The sequence below is a fragment of the Fusarium verticillioides genome, chromosome 11, assembly GCF_000149555.1.
Source record: "Fusarium verticillioides 7600 chromosome 11, whole genome shotgun sequence".
NCBI lineage: Eukaryota > Fungi > Ascomycota > Sordariomycetes > Hypocreales > Nectriaceae > Fusarium > Fusarium verticillioides.
In genome coordinates this window covers 56,817-77,000 of record NC_031685.1, presented here as the reverse complement: position 1 = coordinate 77,000, position 20,184 = coordinate 56,817, and the positions used below count along the sequence as shown (strand labels likewise).

At 48.9% G+C, this 20,184-nt stretch overlaps 10 protein-coding genes and 1 non-coding gene across 11 annotated transcripts in view; all 11 read right to left on the bottom strand.

The window, feature by feature from the left end:
• Window positions 1-331, bottom strand: part of FVEG_17368 (hypothetical protein) — a gene marked incomplete at both ends in the record, with an annotated part of 950 nt that extends 619 nt beyond the window's left edge. Inside the window, one exon of the mRNA XM_018906619.1 lies at window positions 38-331. Within this exon, the coding sequence (XP_018760886.1) occupies window positions 38-331 (294 nt within the window). The remainder of the gene's footprint in view (window positions 1-37) is intronic.
• Window positions 332-2,025: 1,694 nt separating this feature from the next.
• On the bottom strand, window positions 2,026-3,086 carry FVEG_12840 (hypothetical protein; the record flags this gene model as incomplete). The annotated part of the gene is made up of 2 exons (XM_018902215.1): window positions 2,026-2,259; window positions 2,307-3,086. The coding sequence occupies 2 exons, from the start codon at window positions 3,084-3,086 to the stop codon at window positions 2,026-2,028; spliced, it is 1,014 nt and encodes a 337-aa protein (XP_018760885.1).
• Window positions 3,087-4,049: 963 nt separating this feature from the next.
• Window positions 4,050-4,739, bottom strand: FVEG_12839 (phosphoglycolate phosphatase; the record flags this gene model as incomplete). Its single annotated transcript, XM_018902214.1, has 1 exon — window positions 4,050-4,739. One exon carries the CDS (start codon window positions 4,737-4,739, stop codon window positions 4,050-4,052), a length of 690 nt encoding a protein of 229 aa, XP_018760884.1.
• Window positions 4,740-4,957: 218 nt separating this feature from the next.
• On the bottom strand, window positions 4,958-7,430 carry FVEG_12838 (hypothetical protein; the record flags this gene model as incomplete). The annotated part of the gene is made up of 7 exons (XM_018902213.1): window positions 7,302-7,430; window positions 6,868-7,252; window positions 6,618-6,822; window positions 6,540-6,571; window positions 5,227-6,493; window positions 5,081-5,178; window positions 4,958-5,026 (listed from the first exon to the last, which is right to left on the bottom strand). Exons 1-7 carry the CDS (start codon window positions 7,355-7,357, stop codon window positions 4,958-4,960), a joined length of 2,112 nt encoding a protein of 703 aa, XP_018760883.1. The 5' UTR covers window positions 7,358-7,430.
• A 127-nt stretch (window positions 7,431-7,557) lies between these two features.
• FVEG_12837 (hypothetical protein) lies at window positions 7,558-9,369 on the bottom strand (the record flags this gene model as incomplete). The annotated part of the gene is made up of 5 exons (XM_018902212.1): window positions 7,558-8,355; window positions 8,402-8,793; window positions 8,842-9,058; window positions 9,105-9,226; window positions 9,333-9,369. The coding sequence occupies 5 exons, from the start codon at window positions 9,367-9,369 to the stop codon at window positions 7,723-7,725; spliced, it is 1,401 nt and encodes a 466-aa protein (XP_018760882.1). The 3' UTR covers window positions 7,558-7,722.
• A 292-nt stretch (window positions 9,370-9,661) lies between these two features.
• On the bottom strand, window positions 9,662-10,872 carry FVEG_17367 (hypothetical protein). The gene is made up of 2 exons (XM_018906618.1): window positions 10,520-10,872; window positions 9,662-10,472 (listed from the first exon to the last, which is right to left on the bottom strand). The coding sequence occupies exons 1-2, from the start codon at window positions 10,727-10,729 to the stop codon at window positions 10,011-10,013; spliced, it is 672 nt and encodes a 223-aa protein (XP_018760881.1). The 5' UTR covers window positions 10,730-10,872; the 3' UTR covers window positions 9,662-10,010.
• Window positions 10,873-11,088: 216 nt separating this feature from the next.
• Window positions 11,089-11,912, bottom strand: FVEG_12836 (hypothetical protein; the record flags this gene model as incomplete). Its single annotated transcript, XM_018902211.1, has 1 exon — window positions 11,089-11,912. The coding sequence occupies exon 1, from the start codon at window positions 11,794-11,796 to the stop codon at window positions 11,089-11,091; it is 708 nt and encodes a 235-aa protein (XP_018760880.1). The 5' UTR covers window positions 11,797-11,912.
• Window positions 11,913-13,207: 1,295 nt separating this feature from the next.
• FVEG_12835 (hypothetical protein) lies at window positions 13,208-15,081 on the bottom strand. The gene is made up of 4 exons (XM_018902210.1): window positions 14,671-15,081; window positions 14,377-14,618; window positions 14,083-14,330; window positions 13,208-14,029 (listed from the first exon to the last, which is right to left on the bottom strand). Exons 1-4 carry the CDS (start codon window positions 14,750-14,752, stop codon window positions 13,624-13,626), a joined length of 978 nt encoding a protein of 325 aa, XP_018760879.1. The 5' UTR covers window positions 14,753-15,081; the 3' UTR covers window positions 13,208-13,623.
• Window positions 13,218-13,289, bottom strand: FVEG_17366. Its single transcript has one exon. It is a non-coding gene; the product is annotated as a tRNA-Gln (tRNA).
• A 2,648-nt stretch (window positions 15,082-17,729) lies between the features above and the next one.
• Window positions 17,730-18,074, bottom strand: FVEG_17365 (hypothetical protein; the record flags this gene model as incomplete). The annotated part of the gene is made up of 2 exons (XM_018906617.1): window positions 17,730-17,983; window positions 18,038-18,074. The coding sequence occupies 2 exons, from the start codon at window positions 18,072-18,074 to the stop codon at window positions 17,730-17,732; spliced, it is 291 nt and encodes a 96-aa protein (XP_018760878.1).
• Window positions 18,075-18,393: 319 nt separating this feature from the next.
• Window positions 18,394-19,380, bottom strand: FVEG_12834 (hypothetical protein; the record flags this gene model as incomplete). Its single annotated transcript, XM_018902209.1, has 1 exon — window positions 18,394-19,380. The coding sequence occupies one exon, from the start codon at window positions 19,378-19,380 to the stop codon at window positions 18,394-18,396; it is 987 nt and encodes a 328-aa protein (XP_018760877.1).
• Between the last annotated feature and the right edge of the window lie 804 nt (window positions 19,381-20,184).

The following is a 20,184-nucleotide window of genomic DNA, read 5'->3' as shown; positions in this document are numbered from 1 at the left end:
GAGGCGAGGGTCCCTTGAAGCCCTCCACGACAACGACGTTTTCAGTGAGCTTAGCCTTTCCCTTAGTATGCTTCATGATGGCCTTGACCTCAGTGTCCTTCATGACGATGATGAAGCCTTGGTTGTCAACCTCTTTGGTATCCTTCCAGACAGCACGAGGGCGCTTGGGGGCGGCATGGTCGATGATCTCGACATAGTCGTCAGCGATGTAGTCGAGCTCGATTTCGAAATCTTCGAGGGCCCGAACAGACTCTTCAACTTCCTTGGGAACGGCCTCGCAGGCCTGGCCCTTGGAGTCAACTGCCTTCTTCGAGGAAAAGAAGCGAACCATTTTGGCGGTTGGTTTTTGGCTCTGAAGCTCGGTTGTCAGTATTGAATTCATCAGGAGTGATGGAGTCTCGGTTACCTTTCAAGGTTTAGTGTTGCGGCTCTGAGAAGTCCTTTTTTATTGAGGCTTGGTTGTTGCTTTGGGGAAGAAAGAAAGTCCCGAGATATGTTTTAGTGTTGCAGAAATGAGCAAGTGTTTGCTATTGAGGTATGGTTTTGGCTTTGGGTAAGAAGAAATAAAGTCAAGAGGTGAGTTTTGATGATGCAGTTGTGACCAAGTGTTCATTGCTGAGGTTTGGTTTTTGATTTGGAGAAGAAGAAACAGCATTCAAAGGTGAGGTTCTGGTGGAAAGGCATACCTTGATGGAGAAGAAAGGTGAATGAAGACTCTGATGCCACTTTTGGAGACGAGCGTGTGCTAGTGGTCATGGAAGAAAAGCCGTTTGAACAGACCCATTGTTTGCTTTCAAACGGATGAAACTAGCCCCCATGACATTGGCCTTTCCAAGGACAGACAGTTAAGTCGAGGCTGCCAACTGTTGACAGTGCAAGATGCTTGTCTGTGCAGAAATACGCAAATGCTTTCAAAGCAAGTTTTCTAGTGGAGGAGACGAAATACCAAGGGGATCGTTTTTACGCTGACCACTTCTTTCATAGAACACACGGAACTGTTCACTCAATCGAATGCGAACATTTGGGATGGCTTGGCTTACTGCAAGTATTTTGTGTGTGCAGCTTCTCGGCTGGAGGCATTGTTCTTGGACATGCCTTTGAAATTGATCTAAGATTAGCTCAATGAAGTGCTAGCAAGAAAAGTAACTCTGTAAGGAGTTGTTTCTAGCTTTAGCACCAAGATATTGTCTCTACTCTTCTCCCGTCATTATATCGCAATGTCTCTGGTTGGACAATCCATTGAAAACTATTATGAGCTGTCTCGGTAAATGGAAGACCCAGAATGAGGAAGCAGCAATGTAAGTCGAGAGTGATGACCTACTGTATAAGACTGATATGTATGGACTATCAACCTTTGTGAGTAAGTGTCGTTCCAGTGTCGATGATCACTGGTTTGCGTTAGCAGATATTGGTAAACGCCCAAGGTTCCTTTCAGGGGCATTCGGTTGTTACCCCTGCCCCTATTTGTCCCAGTACTTTGCAACCGAAGAGACAAGACACTCGATTGTTCAATGATACACCTAGCCGCTACTGGCGCCCAAAGTTTCGAATATGAGGTCAATTTGCAGACTTGAAGGGGTCAGTCCGTTGCATGCTGTCATTGGTATTTATAACCACAAGAGCTGCGTTTATCTCTTGCTAAGAGGACGGCCAGCCTGGAGGGTAGTTGGGATAGTTATAAGGAGGTTGATGTGGATGCGGTGGGACTTAAGGGATACTGGGGTAGTTATGAGGGAGCACCCCGGGGGGAAGCGGAGGCCTGCCAGCAGGAGGACCAACAGGGGGTAAAGGTGGAGGCAGCATAGGAGCCGGAGGAGGCAAGCCAACAGGAGGTAAAGGGGGAGCCGGAGCTCGAGGTGGAGGTCGAGGGGGCGGGATTTGAGGGACGTTGGGATAGTTATATTTACTGCAGGGAGCACAGGGAGCTGGTGGAGGCGCAGGCGGAAGAGCAGGCGGTGATGGAGCTGGTGGCGGTGCCGGCTGCGTAGCTATTATCTTGGTCTCATGAAGATATTCCTTTCTACATCAAACCATATGGTCTTGTTGATTGCCATAGGGGTAGTCATAAGGCGCATAGGTTGTATCTCGTGGTGAAGGTGTATAGACCGTATCCTGTGATGCAGGCCCATAGGCTGCGTCTTGTGATGAGGGCCCAGAGGCTGTATGTGAGGCTGGAGCTTGTTGCTCATAATGCGCAACATATCCGACTCTCATACCAGCCTTACGGCCCTCCAAAGTATAGTCAACAGGTGATCCCGGCTGCAAGATATTAGCTTGACAGGTTCAGCAAGAGAGTTTCAACCTACCCAATCACCACCAACTGCGACGTTGAAAATAATAAACATCTTGTTCCCCGCAATGGTTTTCCAGACCTCCGGGTTGCCGATTTGTGCCCCCGTGACCGTATGAAAGAGTTCATCCTCAACATAGAAGTTTACACTCTCATCCTGCCAGAACGTCGGTGTGCGGTCGATGAAAACTTTGTAAGTGACCTTGCTCATAGCCATATCATCGTGAAAGTACGACGCGGAGATACCCTTCTTCTCCCCGCAGATACCGCCTGGAGACCTGTCACAATGAACAGCTGCATAAGTCTGATGCTCGCTATTAACGTGCTCCATAATGTCGAGCTCACCGCAGGCAGGCCATGTGGGACCTCCCGTGCGGTGGCTATCACCGAGTAACCAAAAGGCAGGCCAGATGCCCTCTTTCCTTCCTTTGGGGGCAAACCCAAGTTCTATTTCAGCTTGAACAATGGTCTTGATACCGGGCGCAGGGGTGAAGGTGTACGTGCTCTCGATACGACCGGATGTCCAACCTTTTGCAGCAGTAGGGTCGCGCCACGGATGGATATGAAGGAAGTCATTCATGAGATGGACGTTTACAGGGGAAGCCCTGTACTCCTGAAGATCGCCGTTTCGATCCTGGTACCAATGTTGAATGTTCCATTTGGAAGTATCTGGTAGAGAGCCAGCAACCCCCTCGAAGTTGTCGTACCACATGAGCCGGTACCCTGGAATCTCAGGGGCATTCCAGGCTGTGCCAGTGGCGGCGAGAGAGCAGAATAGAATAGCTAAGAACAACATCTTGGTGTAGTGAGTTGGAGTTTGAACCCAGAATGTGATAAGGAAAGCATGAGGGGGAGGGGAGAACCTGGATTTTATGAAAGGCTAAAACAGAGTTTGAGGTGTCTATCCCCTTATTTTGTGGAATGGCTAGGTTTAACTTACGGCAAGGACAGACAAGCTTGGGCGGTGACTATCAGCCCTAAAGTTTAGTGATGTACAATTTGTCTGACGCCAAGTTCGTGGATAATAGCTTGATTGATAGCTTATGTCTTTCTCAGATCGCATACTATACGATGGTAACGAGCTTCGAATAAGGGCGCCTGGGAAGTGGTTTCTAAATCCCGATATGGAGCTGTAGACCTAAATTGCGGGACTTTATCCATCAAGTTAAAGTTACATCCAAAGGCTTAGGTTAATTGCAATATCTCATTACTTTGCCTTGGTAGATCTGTTGTCACATCGTATGCATTCACATTCAAGTATCATCCAAAAAAACGTCTCAGCGAAAGCCTTGTGGCGCGTGGTTACGATAGCTCGAGGGTATATGAGGACATACCTTGGCTTTGCTGATGACTCTAATCGCTGTTCATCCTGTCCTTTAAACGAAGATGCGTACATAGGTCTGCCCTGTAGATCGCTTGAACGTGACTTACATCATAAGCAATGAAGTTGAACTGAGGACAAGACCAGGGATAAATGTCCCTAATTGGCATTTAGAGCTGTTTGATTGGCCGTTCTGGTGAAAGAAGTTTGCAGCCCCCTCGCTTGGCTTTGTTCTATTGATTCCGAGCTACGTGGCGGTTATTAACTCTTGATAAGAGGCCTCAACCGCAAATAACAAAGTTGGTGTCCAAGCCACCATATAACCTTGTAGCACAGGATTCGTCATCAGTAGAGGACTTCAAGATCGATAATGAACTCTAAGTAGGAGCTACATCTCATGTCCAGTGCAGCCCCTCACCAAGAAGTAATTCTAATCAATCAGATCCCGTCAACAATTCTAGCTACCTCATCTAACGAATCGACTGTGAAATGCGGCTCCAACTTCTCGCATGCGCTGCGTTCCCCATATCCATATCTGCACCAAACCGACTTTGCTCCAATGTTAGCAGCAAACTTGATATCTGCTTCCGTGTCCCCAACGACTAAGGTTCTGGAGGCGTCCAAATGGGCAAATCCACGAGCTTTAAGGGCCGGCAGTAGAACTTTCTCGAAGCTTCCAGTGTCCGGCTTACGCGTTGCGCCGGGGGTGTTGTCTCCAACGATCAAGTCTCCGGGGATGGTATCAATGCCGTTGTTCTTGAGAGCCGTGTCAACCGCGGCTACACCTTTGTTGCTGACAATAGCCACAGGAACCTTTTCTTCATTCAACTTGATCAAAAGGTCCTTGGCGCCAGGAAACGCGGATACAAGTTTCTGTCCCTCATCGTTGTAGAAGCGACGGTAGGTTGACGTCCATTCACCCTCGTCGAAAGAATCGGGGGAAGTATAAAGCGCTTGGAGAACCTCCTTCAGACCCAAGCCAGAGCCGATCAACTTCTGTACCTCAGACTCTGCTGGAGCTGAGGCTGGGAGGAGTGAGTCAAAGGTGAGCTTGATGCTGTGAGAGATGGCTTGATGGGTGTCGAAAAGAGTCCCGTCAAAGTCGAAAATTACTAATTGAGCAGGCATGTTGGCGGCTTGAGAATTTGTAGGAGAAGCATTAAGAGTTTGAGTGGATGTTGAGAATGGCATGAGGGTTCATAAAGTTGGGCTCACAGATAGATGCATGAGAAATTTTATTTAGGCTACACCAACCCCGCTAACCATCACGCTGCGTCATCTGTCAGCAACGAGCGTACCACCACTCGCTTTATTGACCATGCCACTGAATTACAATTATATATATCTCAGAGCTCTTCTGGCATTTCATATTGGGAGAAGTCTTCAGGCATGTGAACAAGTGATTCCCACATATCCTAAAAGGTCAAACACGTCAGCTTGAGATACCCTCTCGTTGCAGAGGAACATACCCAGTCTACCCCATCTGAACTGTTCAGCATGGCCTCAATGCCCTGAAATTCGGCCGAGAAAGGAGTCTCGCTCGTGGTATCTTGCCCGTTCATGTGCCCTGTCCTCGTCAATCTACGAATCACATGATTTCGAGCGTCAGTCTTACCGTTGCCATTCCCATTGTGAGCTGGGGCTTTTTCTTGGTTTACAGCTGGTGGCACCGGCTCATCCTTCGGGCCAGTGGTCACGGCTTTCAACATCACCGTGAGCATATCATATGCCTGCTTTGCCTCAGCAGAGACGGCCTTGATAGCTGCCCAAAACGCCTGCGATGTTTTGAGTGCTTCGATCATACTCTCTCGAGTATATCCCACGAGCTCTTGGTTCTGCTGCTCGGGTGGCATACCAAGTTCGACGCAGACGACCATGGATGCCAGCGAGAAGTCATGTCTCTCAAGAGATGTGAGAAACCACCTATCATTATACAGCAGTCCACCAACTTGAACCTCCTTCAGGATGCTAGCCTGGTGACCTAGCACAGTCATCGCTGAGTCGACGCAAGCCGCCCTGGAGTAGTTATATTTGGGGTCACGGTATGCCTTCGTCATGTGATGGCGGTGTAGTGTACATCTAGCCTTTTGGAAGAGAAGTTCAAGATTATATCGCCGAATGAGTAGATACGGCGGGACCATGAAGCAATCTTCCAGCTTGGCTATCTTGTAACAAGTGGGCATGGACTGATGCATTTGATGAAGCTTTTGATCAAGCGCCATGATCTCGTTATAGTCTTCTGTCTTACCAAGTGAGACTTGGTTGAAGATCGTCCGGAAGATGGTCATCATCTTGACTTTGACACGGGTGTACAGAACGCCGGTACCTTCTGTCTCAGGCCTTGGTGGAGGAAGCTGCGTACACTCAGGACCAAAGTCTTCGTCATTTATGTTACGCGGCAGACGAGTATCGCACTGGGACTCCTGAATAAGCGACGGCAGGCCCAGTTGGCAAGAGGTCAGAATGTCAAGCTGCTGGAGAACACCCCATACGCGACGCCTCATCTCGCCATGGAATGGCGAGATCCGAGGGTAGTTGTCTGGGTCGCGATGGTATCCCATTCGCATTGCCAAACGAACAGCAATACCGGTAAGAATCCACACGCCGAGATGAGCATCTCGACGGCGAACGAACTCACCGTGGATATTAAACAGAAGAGTCTCCAGAGTATACTTACCAGGCGCTGTGGAGTACTTGGAAAGAATAAGACAGTCGGTGCATCTTTGCTGGAAGGACTCTGCGACCTCAAGAGGTGAGCCCATTCCTCCAGGAAGCTCATCCTGTGATCGGATGTACAGGAATGTTCCTGTGGCCAGAATGCCGAAGAGCATCCCAACCCACTGAACGGACACGGAATGGGGGTCATTCCAGAAGCGTTTGTACTATGACAGTGAGTGAGGCCAATCGCTGGATGGTAGCGAAACTTACCTCGCCTTCAAACTCTCCCGAATGGGTGATTACTTCAAAAGGTTAGTGGCAGGACTGTAAATCAAGAGTTGGACATACAGATGGATGGCTGAGTCGAGGTGAAATACCGGGATACAAGTCTATCTGTAATGTGTTTCGGAGGAACGTCCGCAAGGATATCTTCAAGGCTCGGGGTGACTCTTCCAGGCCCCAGAAGCAGCGGTACTTGACTTTGGGCTTGATCGACAATGCCCAGATCACTCGCTTCGTGGTTTTCGTCCAGATGCTCGCGAATATGTTCAACCTGATTCATTGTCAGAATCGCTCTGGTCATCAATGGTCTACCTACCTCGTGGCAAATAGCAGACCAGTGACTGCTCGAAACATAGATCGTCTCATTCGGATTCGCCATCATTCTTCCAGGCTTGACCTCAGAAGCCTCCTGAGAAGAGTGATGAGACCCTTGGTTGGACCCTGTAACATGAGATGTTGTGACATAAGTACTCTCTGGACTCTTGATACTGGGTGATCCATTGGACGTCCCCTGCTGAGCTGAAAGCTGTTGAACAATAGAGCCGAGAAGTTGCTCAAGATGGCGGACGCGGTCACTCAGATCATTCTGCCTGCTATCTCTTCTCTGAGCAGCAACGCGACCTCGTGGCCATGGTGCATATTGACATGAGACATTTCTGGCAACGCAATTGCTACATGGCTCATCGCGATCACATTTTAGTCTGGGTGTCTCGTCAGCATCGTCATCGGTGCCAAGAAGATGCTGCGTACTTTCGTTGTCGACAGGAACTGCACGATAGCGTTGCTCGAAGAGGCTGTTGCTGCATCTTCACTTCAAGGTTAAGGATCAAGTATTTAGGTCAGAAGATTGAGGGGTAGGTTTATAGAGAATCAGAAAATGAGAATCACATCAAGATAATAATTTAAGCTTAGATTGCTTAGCGTCCGTAAAGTCAAGGACACGCGGATGCTTACGTCACGTGGATGCCTCACGAACTGGCTACTCTTTTCGACGATGGTTATCATGCACAAGAGCTTGTGGTTCTTTATCTTGCAGTCTTGGCTATTGATCTGCGTGCGATAATGCCCTATAATAAGCGGTCCCGCAGTTCCATTCGGTGAGGCTGGGTGAGATTTGCCAGGGCTTCAACGTAGGGCTGACTCTGGGCCTTTAGGGCTGAGAATGCCTTGCTTAGACAATTGGCGCGTAAAATCTCATCCTGTTCTCGGGATCCCACTTCTTTTTGAGGGCCTTGAGCTTTTCGATCCTCCAGGGCTCGTGGCCGTACATTTCTTCCAGAGACTCAAAGCCGTGAGCGTAGTTGACGTATGCGCGTAAATGCTCGGGGTCTCCACTAGCCTCTAGCAGATACTCCCTCAATTGCTCGCCATGCGCCTGCGCAAGCTCTTCAAGCGTCGCGTTGGGCTTGTATAGGATGTAAGGAGTGACGAGAATCTCATCGTCGCGGTGGGGAAATGCAGAGTTCTTTGCGTCAATTGCCTTGACGCCGTGGGTGGAATACCCTTCAAGAAGGAAGAATGAACCAGCGAACTCGGGAACACGTTTAGACATATTGGCGATCTCGTTGAAGACCTTTCGGACGGCGATGAGATCGTAGGTCTTGAGGCCGATTGGATATCGGAGACCGGTGAAGCCCTTTGCGCACCCGACGCTATCGTCGCTCATAAGCGTGATGGCGGCCAAATCAGGCATTGAAGCTTCGCCAGCGTTGACGTTGATAGGGCCTAGGTCGTGAAGTGGTTTCGCGTAGTCTCGAGCTTCTTGGGCAGCGCCGTCTGAGATGACAGCATACCAGATAATTGGCTACAAGTTATTAGCCAGGCCCTGCGTCCTGAGAAAGGATACTTACCTTGTCAGAATCAATTTCAGGAATGTTGACGATGTAGATCCAGTGCGTCAAATGCGGCGGCTGAGTCTTCATCATCTTATTCGTCAACTCCAAAACATCCTCCAGTTTATCTCCAAGGAATATAAAGATCTCATAAGACCATTTGGGAGTGTTAATGTCGTAGATTTTGTACTCCCATTCGGTCACGATGCCAAAGTTATGTCCTGCTCCGCGAAGAGCCCAGAACAAATCGGGGTTGGAGTCCTCGGAAGCCGTCACTACATCTCCGTCGGGAAGCACAATTCGTGCAGAAATAACTTGGTCTGATGCGAGGCCGTATTGGCCTTGTAACCAACCATGACCACCACCAAGGACGGGCGCTGGGACACCAACGCACTCGCAGATACCCGTGACTGAAGATCATGTTAGCACGGGGTCTGAGCCTATGGTGGGAGAGTTACCTGTTTGTTTTCCAGCCGCCCAGAGCTCATTTACAACCTTCTTCACACTCGCGCCTCCACCAATCCTCGCAGACTTCCCATCCTCCGCAATTTCGACATCATTTTGGTCTCGCAAGTCCACGACAATAACATCCTTGGCCAGCTGCAGTGCCTCAGTTGCTCCATGGCCACCAGATCTAGCGAGAAACGGAGTACCATGCTCATTCGCGTATCTTATCTGCGTCGTGTCAGCAGGATTCTCGTCTCCGAGCCACCATCCTTACAGTTTCTTGCACGTCACTCTCTGAGAAAGTTCTCACGACTGCTCCAGGCTGCGGTCCATGCCAATCCCGCCATCTGCTAACAAGACCACCAAATGCGGAGTCATCGGGCAATACGATCGACGCTTGAGGTGAGAGCTTTGTCGATAATTCAGGCCATGAATTCTGCGAGACCAGTGACGCGAGACCAAGACGGCCCAGAATCTTCTGCGCCGAAGGGGCCTTACTTACCTAACGCCCAGGATACACCTGCAGCAATAAACTCCATGGCCGAGTATCGACACAAGTAAGTTTTTTACGGATGTAAATGGTTGGAAAAAGTTGGTCAGCATTTAAATGCCATCCTTCAGCTCCACCTCATCCTTCGAGCGTATTCGGCGCTTGCCGTATTACCAAAGAGATCGGCGTCCCTTAAGTCCGATGATGTATTTCTGGATGTCAGCCAATACTATTTGATCTCGGACAAAAAGAGTCTGTCCGAGGTGGTGTTCTCTAGCGTTGTTGTTCTGCTCCGCTTAGCAAGTTTGTTTAAAGCGAACATACGACAAAGACCCGATGAGTTTGAGCGAAAGATTTTTAGTTAAACAAGTTTACAAATATTCCATCCAATGTAGTAAGTAAGTCGATGTATCCATCAGGAAAATGCAAAGTCCTTTTTCCAACTTTTGATCGACTGAATTTCCCTTAAAGGCCAAATGCTGGTAAGAATACCCTATGGGAATCACCATCTGGCATTCATGTGTCGTATTGATCAAGTTACCAGCTTCGCAAGGCGATGGGGCAGCTTATAGATTAATCGAGAAACATGACACTTGCTTCAGATTTGAAGTTGTTGATCATCATTGACATCTCGTGCCCTCTCCAGCACAAAAAGCCTCAACCCTTGCTCGATACTCAAGTATCCTGAACTCACCCTCCCCTGTTGAGCCCCAACACCTCCAAAATCTCATCAGTATCCGTATGATCTCTCGAATTCCTCATGCGATGACACCAAGCCACCCTCTTATCATCTCCCTCCCCAACAAACAAGAACTCCCCGCCTTGTTGATTCGTGGTACCCCAGTTCCAAACAGGATAACCTTCCAGTATCTTCCAAAACGCATTCTTCATGGACATCCACGCATTCCAAAACGGCGAGACGGGAATATACTTATTCGGAGGTCCTTCTTCCCATGTCCGAATCATGCCGAGGGCTTTGTAAAGCTCTTCAGATGGATCAGTGTAGATGGGAAATTCGCAGCCCGTATCTATGCGATACATGTCGACTGTTCTAGGATCTCCGTGGCCCATTATCGCGATCTCGGTGTTTATCTCTTGTAGCTTTTCTGGGGTCGCGTTTTTGGCAAGAAAGCTGGTGTAGCTCACGCATGACTGATGATGTTAGCTGGGTTCAGTTCATAGGCGGGGACCATACATACGCAACAGAAGAAATGACGAACAAAGACAACAAGAACTCGGCGGGGTTTCCCGGGCCCGCTGTAGATGCTCTTGAAAGTATGCTTCTTCCCTTTGCCATCAAGGACCTCAACTGCATCGGCGATCTCGAGTGGCTCTGCAGTCGGCAAGTCATCGTTGACTTGGCTGCTGGAGATCTCCTTTCCTTGAGGGATATCGCACGAGTTGTTCATCTCGAATCTTTCGAGTAGCCTGCACAGCTAACACTCCCTCCTGCTTAACCTGAAGATGCGGGGCTCTTATGTGTCTGGCTTTCTGTGGCTATGATCGTTAAAACACTAAAGGTTTCTGACATCAGCACTAGAGCCATTTATGTCAACACTCCGGTCAATGCCAAGAGTTTTTGTCTTTCTCCAAGAAACATCAGCCTCAAGAGCGAGGCAATTTGTTATGTTCAGTTTTCCGGGGGATTCAAATACTGGATGCATCATGAAAACGAGGTCTTGACGAACGAACACCATACAGGGAGGGGTAGCCCAGGCCATTTGCTGCTGAGAGCGCTAAGAAACAAGCATAACACTACAGGACTCCACTATTCCATCACAAATCTCACGCTCTGCTTCCAGTCATCCCTTGGCATCTTGAGCGAATTAATATGCTGCGACTTATTCTCAAATCCAATCCCAACCGTGCAAAGAATATCCAAGTTTTCATCAATACCCAGCTCCCTCTTGATGATATCCGGGTACCCAGTTGGCGCAGCGGACACTTGTGTGCCCAATCCCTTCTCCGTCAACAGCAAAAGAAGTGTCTGCAGATAAATTCCCACTGACAGAACATCCCCTTTGTTTAGGGCTTTGTCGATGGAAATAACAGCGACTACTGGCGCGTTATAGAAATTAAAGTTGTCGGTGAGAGTTTTGGTCATTGCCTCTGTATCTCCACGGGCAATGTTGTATCCATTTGGCCCATAGACGTGATGGCCCAGCTCCGAGCGATAGTGACTATACGAATCGGGAATGACATCAATCTTGAGCTCTTCTTTATTCTTAAATGCCGCGATAAGTGAAGCAGACAAGCGCTTCAGCGGCTCACCAGATGCGACGGTCACCCTCCAAGGCTGGATGTTCGTCGAAGATGGGGCATGCTGGGCGACACTGAAGCAATCCTCAATAACAGACATTGGCACTTCTTGACCAGTGCAGAATGCACGAGTACTGTGTCTGTCTAGAATGGTTTCAGCTACAGCATTGCGAGCTGACTGGATCTCATGACGCTGGAAGGTTTGTTCTGAAGGCATGGTGGGCTTGCTGTCGTCGTGGATGTGATCTCGGCACGAAAGTTTGGGGCATGATGTTCTTAAGTATTAAAGACATTGCGGCTTATGGAATTATACCGACTTTCATCTGCCTGACGTGTCGAAGCTTTTACGTGATCGTTGCACTTATATCGACAGATTCCAGGGTGGCGTTATGCATGATCGGACTTAAGCATCTCTTCGGTCGGAGCTTGTAGCAACACGAGCTTCCAAGAGCGCAGATGGATTTCGGTTAAGTTATGGATCGTACAAAGTCGCTAGCTTGTCGAATCAGGAAAATCCAGCTCGACCAGGGGCACCAGTTCGTCCGAAACGCATTACTCATCGTCCATAAGCAGCAAAGCTAGCTGATAAATACATCATGCAAGAGTCCCATCAAGAAGAGTCTTGAACTTGAGTGTGTTCAAAGCCATTCCAAGTATTTGTCAGGAATGATCACGGACCACAGTAATTATCGGCGATACGGCATACATCTTTGCAGATCTGGGGTAACAAATCAACACGGGCAACGAGTCCAAAGTATCAGTAGGCTTTCTATTTGACTGTATTAGAGATCCTTGACTGATGTGCTCGATCGACTCTTGAGCTACCCACCCTCCAGCCTCCATCTGCGAACGAACCTCTCATCGGCTCAACGGGGCCCATTTCCATTCGAGTTCTCAGCCTGGGCCGCTCACGCATCCGATGGAGATGCTTTCCCACCCTTCTTCGGCTTCTCTTTGAATCCAGCCCATTCCAAGAACAAATCAGTCCAGTTGCAGTCACATGTTTTCGTAGTTTCGATGCCGGCATCTGATTTTCTAGCTGCTTTTCATGCCGAAGGCACTTGTTAGCTATGTTAGAAGGTATGCCAGGCCATCGTGTCTCAAGGCAGCAGAATGAGATGGTTCGGGTAACCTACTGGGCAAGATGGCGCCGGCCAAGGCCATGCCTGCGAAAGCAAGATAGCCGAGTCTCATGGTTGAGTAGTATGTTCGAGGTTCAGTTGAAGTGGTCTTTATCGAGAATTTATGACGGGGTAACCGTAACATTTATACCCAGAGACGTTTACACAAGAAAGCCACTGGCAGGTGATAGCATTACGTATTCTCAAACGACTTAGGCATTTCCACCAAAAGAATGGTCAGAAGCATTAGATCATCAATCAATGGTTTGATCATTGAGAGTTTATTTTGCCTGAGAGGTAAAAAGCTAATGTGAATTTTGACCGAGTGGCTTGGATACATCTTCCGGAATATTGAACATGGTACCAAACGAACGTTAAAATCATAAGCCTTCCACTTCTTGGTTGTATTAGGACCGATGTCAAATCGACTCAATTGACTGAAGGACAAAAGGTTCAAAGGTGAATCCCGCAATCAAAATTAAAAGGTAACACAAAGTGTTAACAAACTACAAAAAGTAGGTCTCGGAGGGAGTCGAACCCTCGCTGGCGGAATCAGAATCCGCAGTCATAACCGTTAGACCACGAAACCGAGCTATGTGCTTGATGAACTCATCTTCTTATTAGCATATATATTCGCTATATGCATAGCCATAGGGAAACATTACTGCACGATCATCTTCACTTGTTGTTCATATGGCAGGAGAAGATACAGTGGCTGTTTTCACTTCATCTTGGACTTCGGCGAGAAATTCCCCTGTACGGTTTAATACAGTGCTTTTCAGAGAATTGTAGACCAGACAAGGAAGTGAAAAAAGGAAATGCCACCGAACTAAAGAATTCTCTCTCATACATATGTTTCTGCACATTATTCTATAACATTCAGCCCCACCATTATCGCAGTCCCATCAATATCCAACGAACAATTATGCATAGTATCGAGGCAGATCCTCAAAGACAAACCCATGCTCCTTCAATTGCTTGTTCGCTAAGTCCCAAAGCTTGCCAACAGCCTGAGGATCATCCAACCACTTATTAGCCCTGTCATCTAGCTTCTGAACCGGCACATAATATCGTCCAGCGTGTTCATAAGCTTGTGAAGTTGTAGCACAGAAAAGCGAGTTCATTGATCCTTCGAGCGGCGTGGACGTTGGGCCGACTTTCATGGCGACACGTGTCATGGCTCCGAAGATGTTGTTCGAGTGAGACTGCAGACCGGACTTGATAAGACCTGGGTGAAGGGAGTAGGCTGTCACGCCGAGAGGTTGGTAGCGTTCTGTGATCGCCTTCGCGACAATGATGCTGGCTTGCTTGCAGTGGCCGTATCTCTTCCTGATGTACGTTAGCAAGCTGGATTGAAGTTTATTCTGAGATGGACTGCTTACCATGGCGCCAGTTGTCCAGTGGCATCGGTGAGATTGGGATCCTGATAATTGATGGATTCTGGACCCATTCTCAAAGCCATATCGCTAGCAACATTGACGATTCGTACGCGGTCCATACGACCACTGGTCTGAGCAGCGGCGACGAGAAGAGGCATCAATGACATGGTGAGGGCGTGATGGGAGAGGAAGCAAGTCTGCCATTGGACTTCAAAACCATCCTTTGTCAATTGCCAAGGACTAGCCATGATCTGGATCATGTGAGCTTTACTTCGTAACGTTTTGAGCGACACCTACGCCAGCGTTGTTGATCAGCAGATCAAGGCGATTTTCGCGACTCATGAAATCAAGAGCAGTGCTTTTGATGCTCTGAAGGTCTTGGAGGTCTAGCTTGAGGAAGTGAAGGTCCAAGTCGGGACTGTTTTGTCGCATCTCGGAGATAGCCTTGTTGACGCGTTCGCTTGAGCGGCTGGCGATGTAGACTCTTGCGCCCTTGAGGGCGAGTTGAAGTGTTGTCTCATAGCCAATACCGGAGTTACCTGGGTATCTTGGTCAGTGGTGAGTTGTGTAAGTGTTTAGTTGATGACTTACCGCCTGTGACGATGGCGATGTAGCCTCGAAGACTAGGGATATCGTGGATTTGGAACTCGGGTTCTTTGTGGCAGTTCATCATGATGTCGGTGTAAATGGGCTGAGACTTTTGGGGAGATATTGATTGATAGGTTAGTGATGGGTGTGTTCGATGAATTGGTTTCTTTGGTCGTTTAAGCTGGTCTGGTAGTCTCGACTTCTGTTGTCACACTTCTCTCATCTTATACCAAGAACCTCAGAGGCTGTGCAGCCAATCGGAGGTGGAGTTGTCCAATCTCACGGGCTTGTCCGCGGACATGTCCATGGTGGGGCTGGGCTGAAGGGCTGAAGCCTTAGCTTACGGCGCAGAGGCCAATGTAATTACCGGACTCAGCTTTTGTAATATTGATTGGATTAGGAGGAAAGGTTCCTGTTTCATCAAGAATGGGGTCTTTTCTTTAGATCCTCAAATATCTCATGTTCTGTGATAAGCACGGCTAGGTTCAATCAAGATTGGCTCATCAGGGTCCCAGAACCTTGGAGTCTGACCGAAAATCCAGCCGCATGAAGTTCCTCTCTTGGCTTCTTACAGAATCAATGCACGTTAACTCCGATAATACTCCATGGGTACAATCCGGCTCTGACGCTATCATGCAGCCCTACAAGGCGTGCCAATCGTCAGCCGGAAATGAAGATGCGGCAACGCAGAACCACGAGTTGTCACAGGCTAATATACACATCCAGGCGTTGCAAGCAACTCAAATCAAGAAAGCTTTTTGTATTGGCTATTGCTTCTAGGCACTCCTCTTGATCCATACAATTTCTCTTCCTATTTCTTCGCTACCTTGTGCGATGAACAAGTCTCGCAAATCCAGTCATGGTAGATTCCATTTACGGTTACCCCATCGCACCTATTTCCATTTCTTGCGCTGCTGCATTGAACTGTTTCTCCCAGGTCTAGATTGCGCTGTTTTGGGCATTGGCGGCATTTATTTATGTTCTGAGTCACTGAGCACATTGTGAAAGAAATGATATTGGATATTGGGTCTTGAGCTGACTGAGCAGGAGGAGGAATGTTTACTACTGCACGATAGGGCCGATATCTGGGCCTGTATTTATACCAGTGGCCATTTGTATTAGTTGATCACTTTGCTCGAGGCAGGACATACAGTGAGTTTGAGTGGCGAAGAATGCACTCCGGACTGCACGTCAGTGATTCATGAGACTAGCTTCTGGGACGTCATGCAGTCTGGGTTGGCTTGTTGATCGGCTATCTGGGGCAAGCTCTAGCAGAAGGAAAAGGCTACTATCCTAATAGTGATTGATAGCACACGAAAACATACCAGTGAATGGAGTCTTATTAGCTACCTGAGCGTAATCTAGGGTTATCACCCGTGAATGTTGACTAAACTGCCTGCTCAAACAAACCCTTCCCTAACATGCTCCCACTACATACTATCAGAGACACTCGTACCACTCCTTTTCTTTGACTGGGAGGTGTTTGTGGTCATTGCATGCCTTTGGCCCGTACATTGGTTGCTGGTTCCTCTTCTGGCAATTCTTTCCTGCTGTGGCATCTCTGCATTCGAGGAGCAGATCGGATTCAGGGTCGGATTTCTTGCCGCAATGGGGACAGGTCCATGTAATCTCGGGTATGGTGCACATGGTTGTTGATTGTTGAGATTATATCAGGGAAACCGATTGGACTTTTGTAAAGCGCTGTTGAGGTGGAAGAGCTGCAAATGTGTAGTAGTAAATAAGATCAGAAACCATCTCGACACGGCATGAATTTATAGGCCAGTCCGAATGTTTGTACTCAGTGATATGAGGTTCTCTTCCTTTGTAAGTGAACAAGTCGTCTCTTTGTTTGAATCACGCTACCGAAGGTAACCAAATGTCACGAAAATGGCTAGTGATTAAATTGCATCAAAGAAAGTCTGAACAGTAGTGGTATGCTCAAAGAAAAGTCTTTGACACTTTGACAAAGGCTGTTTGATGGAGCTCAGGCCATCTGGCCCTTCCTACGTTATCCCAAGTCACTCGCCACAAACGGCTTCAACGGACAGGCACATCTCTCTGCACCCTGCGGTGCTCGTCATCAGGAGTCACACCCCAGGCCTTGACAAGTGGGCTTTTATAGTGCGCCAGTCTTCTCACCTGGGAATTCACTAATGCGTCTTTCTGCCGCGTCAGGCCCGTATTCTCGTCATCGTCCCCGGTCATCACTCGACCCCAACTGTTCTTTACGCAGCCGGTATCCAGATATCCACTAAAGGCCTTCAGACAGGGGCATCTGCAATTAGCAAGTGTCCTTGTGCATCAGCCTCAATCCAGCCTCACTCCAGCCTCTCTTTCCCCCTTGCACTCCTGAGTATCGTCATCCCGTACCAGCTAGAATAGCAGTGCAACGTGGAGGCTACCGACAACTCCAGTACGGCGGCGACTTTGGGGCACACAAAGTAGCTGGAGGTCATTGGTGGCTAGGACCTAGCGATAATAGCCTGGGGTAAACAGTACAGGCTCTAACCCATGTGTTGGCGTGCAGTACAGGTTAACACAGTAGGAAACCCGCCATGATCAAATGGTGTAACCAAGAAGAGGTCAAACGTGAAGGTGTTGTGAAAATGGCTTCTCCAAGACTGGGTTAAAAGAAGACAGGGGATGGATGTGTGCATGCTTGGACGGGGAGAATCAATGGGTAGGGCTCCCTGTTGACGATAAGGTGAAAGCTGAGCGCGGAAGTGCTGGCTTGGGCATGATTGATCGACATTACAACAGACACATTATATCTTTCATGGCCAATAAATAACTAGAAGTCACGAAAATAGCGCAGTTTCTCAAAACACGTCACTGGAGTCAGGCAACACTGCTGACTCTACAGACTACAGCGCTCAGGCTTCAAACCAGGACCATGGGTACTTGAACAGCAGTGAGAGGTACATGGGCCTTTCGACAGACAATTAGTTTCGATTGAAACGGCAGTCGTGCTCTAAACACAGCTTGTATTGAGTAACAAACTAATTTGCTCGACGATTCTTGAAACGTTTTCCCCTTTGGTGGTAGACCGCGTAGGCGACATACTACTCCCAGAGACATGCCCTATGGCTCAATCTACCCTCCCTCATCGAGATGTTTTTTGGCTCCTTCTCCTCTCGATGCTTCTGCGTCTTCAAATCCGGGACGTGCGGCAGGGTTGAGTAGCCAGAGAGAGGCGCCCATGTGGCCACGACAGTCGAGGGTTCGACTTGACGGAACTGCGTATCGTCGAAGTGGCAGAAGTCGTAAGCATGGGGGAAGTCGATCCTTCCGGGGCATTGTGCATGCCCAGCCGTTGCTGTAACTATCGAGGTCAGCGCTGTTGCAACAGACGGGAACACCAGGCACTTACTGGTCACAGCAATAACGTGTTTCGCATCCTTCGACATGGACGCGGCGGCTGCAGCAACCGCACTGGGGCGGATCCAGCTATGGGTGATCGGATCATGACTCGGGGCGCGACAGCCTGCTAAGACGTGGTCAAGTTACTCCGCTTGCAAGCCTTGAGCTGCAGCCCAGAGAGCTGACTACTCTTCGGTTGTAACGGCCAATGCACTTTATTGGAGTAGACATTGGTCGGATATATGCGGTTCGTCTCGTCGGCGAAAAAAAAGGTCTGACGGTATCGTCGCTCATGTCTCATGTATCTACACCCATCAGTAAAGACCTCAGAACTCAAAACCATGAACATACCCAAGACAATCAGCTTCATCCACCGATCAGACGCTTCGCCAACTCATCAAATACGCCTTCCTTTATGTCCTCCAAGTCCTCATTCCTCGCGTCTTCGATGCACTTCACTCTATGATCCAGCGAGCTGATATCATCTCGTATTTCTATGATCACAGCCTCCTCCGCGTCTACCGACTCCAACCCTTCGCACTTCTTCTCCAGGCGCTCGACCTTCTCTTTGAGCTGAGCGTTGTCGGCTCTTAGCTTGGCGTTGTCGGCCTGCAGGTCGTCAACCTTGGATTCCAGCTTCTGGAGCTTATCCCAGAACTGGTTGAAGAATTCGGGGTGACTGTCTTGTCGCGCCCGTTTGCGATTAGACGGAGCGTTTGAGGGAGGCTGACTTCTCGTTGCATTCTTGTAGGACGGGGGTTTAGGGGGAGGAATGGTAGTAACTTTTGCGCCGCTGCCGCCGAACATTCGTGAGATATCATAGTTTGGATCAGAGGAGGGTTTGATTTGACGTTGTTCTGCAGCCTCACGGATGGCTTTGAAGTCATCCGGTGATAGTAGAGACTGCTGGATGTAGATACGCAGAAACGTGATGCAAGACAGCTCGTGTATCAAGTCGAGGACCTTGCCCGACCGCGCACGCGCTGCTACAACCGGCTCTTGAACATCGCTAGGAATAAGAACGGTGATTCTATTATCCAGAGTGAAGTCAAGGGATGTAGTCGTGTCGAATATCGGCTTTACGGCATCGGGCGGGCTTGGCACGTCGGAGTAAGAGAAGGACTTGATGAAGAAGGGATTTATCCGGAGGCGTACGCCTGCCCCAGCTGGCTTGTCCTTGAATCTGAAGGGTATGCTGAGTTCGAAGTGCGCGCCGGATTGACTCTCACGGTCGAGTCGCAAGGTAAATCGTATCGCGTCGTGATCGGGATCGGCGGTTGCTAAGTTACGCGTAACACCCTCCCACTGCCACTCGACGACAGCTGTTGTTTCGTTGAGAGAGATGCATGCCATTGCGCAAGGTTAGTAGACGAAATCAAGACTCACCTGCACAGCACGTCCAACAACGCAACCTCGAGGGAAATTGACCGAGCCTCGCTGGCGGGCGCCCAGGACCTCCAGTAGAACTGCCAGGTCACCCCGGAACTCCAGTAGAACTGCGAGATTCCGAGTCCAGGTCGCCCTCTACACGCCCCGGTTATTCCACAAAGAGGAGCGCACTCGCTCTCGGTGGGTATAATCCGGAATTTTATAACGGGTGTAGCGCGATGCTTGGGGTTCCCTCGAGGAGTGGTACTGAGTGCGGGATGATGTGAGGACCGTTGTGGCGTGGAGGCGACATTTTGAGGAGAGCGAAGAGGAGCATGATTGAAGATGAAGCGGATTGTGAGGAGACCGTGAATTGGCGATGGTGGAGAAGCCTGTGCTCGGAAGAATGTTGGTCCGACAAGGCTGAGGAACAGCCTTGAGCTGACAGGAGTCTCATGTGGAACTCAACACAACAGAAAGGCCGCGACACAGCATGAGGACTAGAGTTCATCGCAAGAACTTAAGTTTCATGACTTTTGAAAAATATGAAGTACTGAAATAGGTCACACGTAGGCAGAACATCGCTGGAACAGCAATGTTCAATGAATCGATATTCACAATGAAGACAAAAATGCGCTAATCATTGCACCTAGCAGCTCCAGTGGAGTGATCCGCTAAATCGCTCTCGCTAGTGAGTGACTCCAGCGTCCCAGCCTGCCAACACCACTACAGTTTGAACCAATCAACTTCATGCTCCAAATGCCAAGGTGGAGCTGTGTTTGAGAGCCG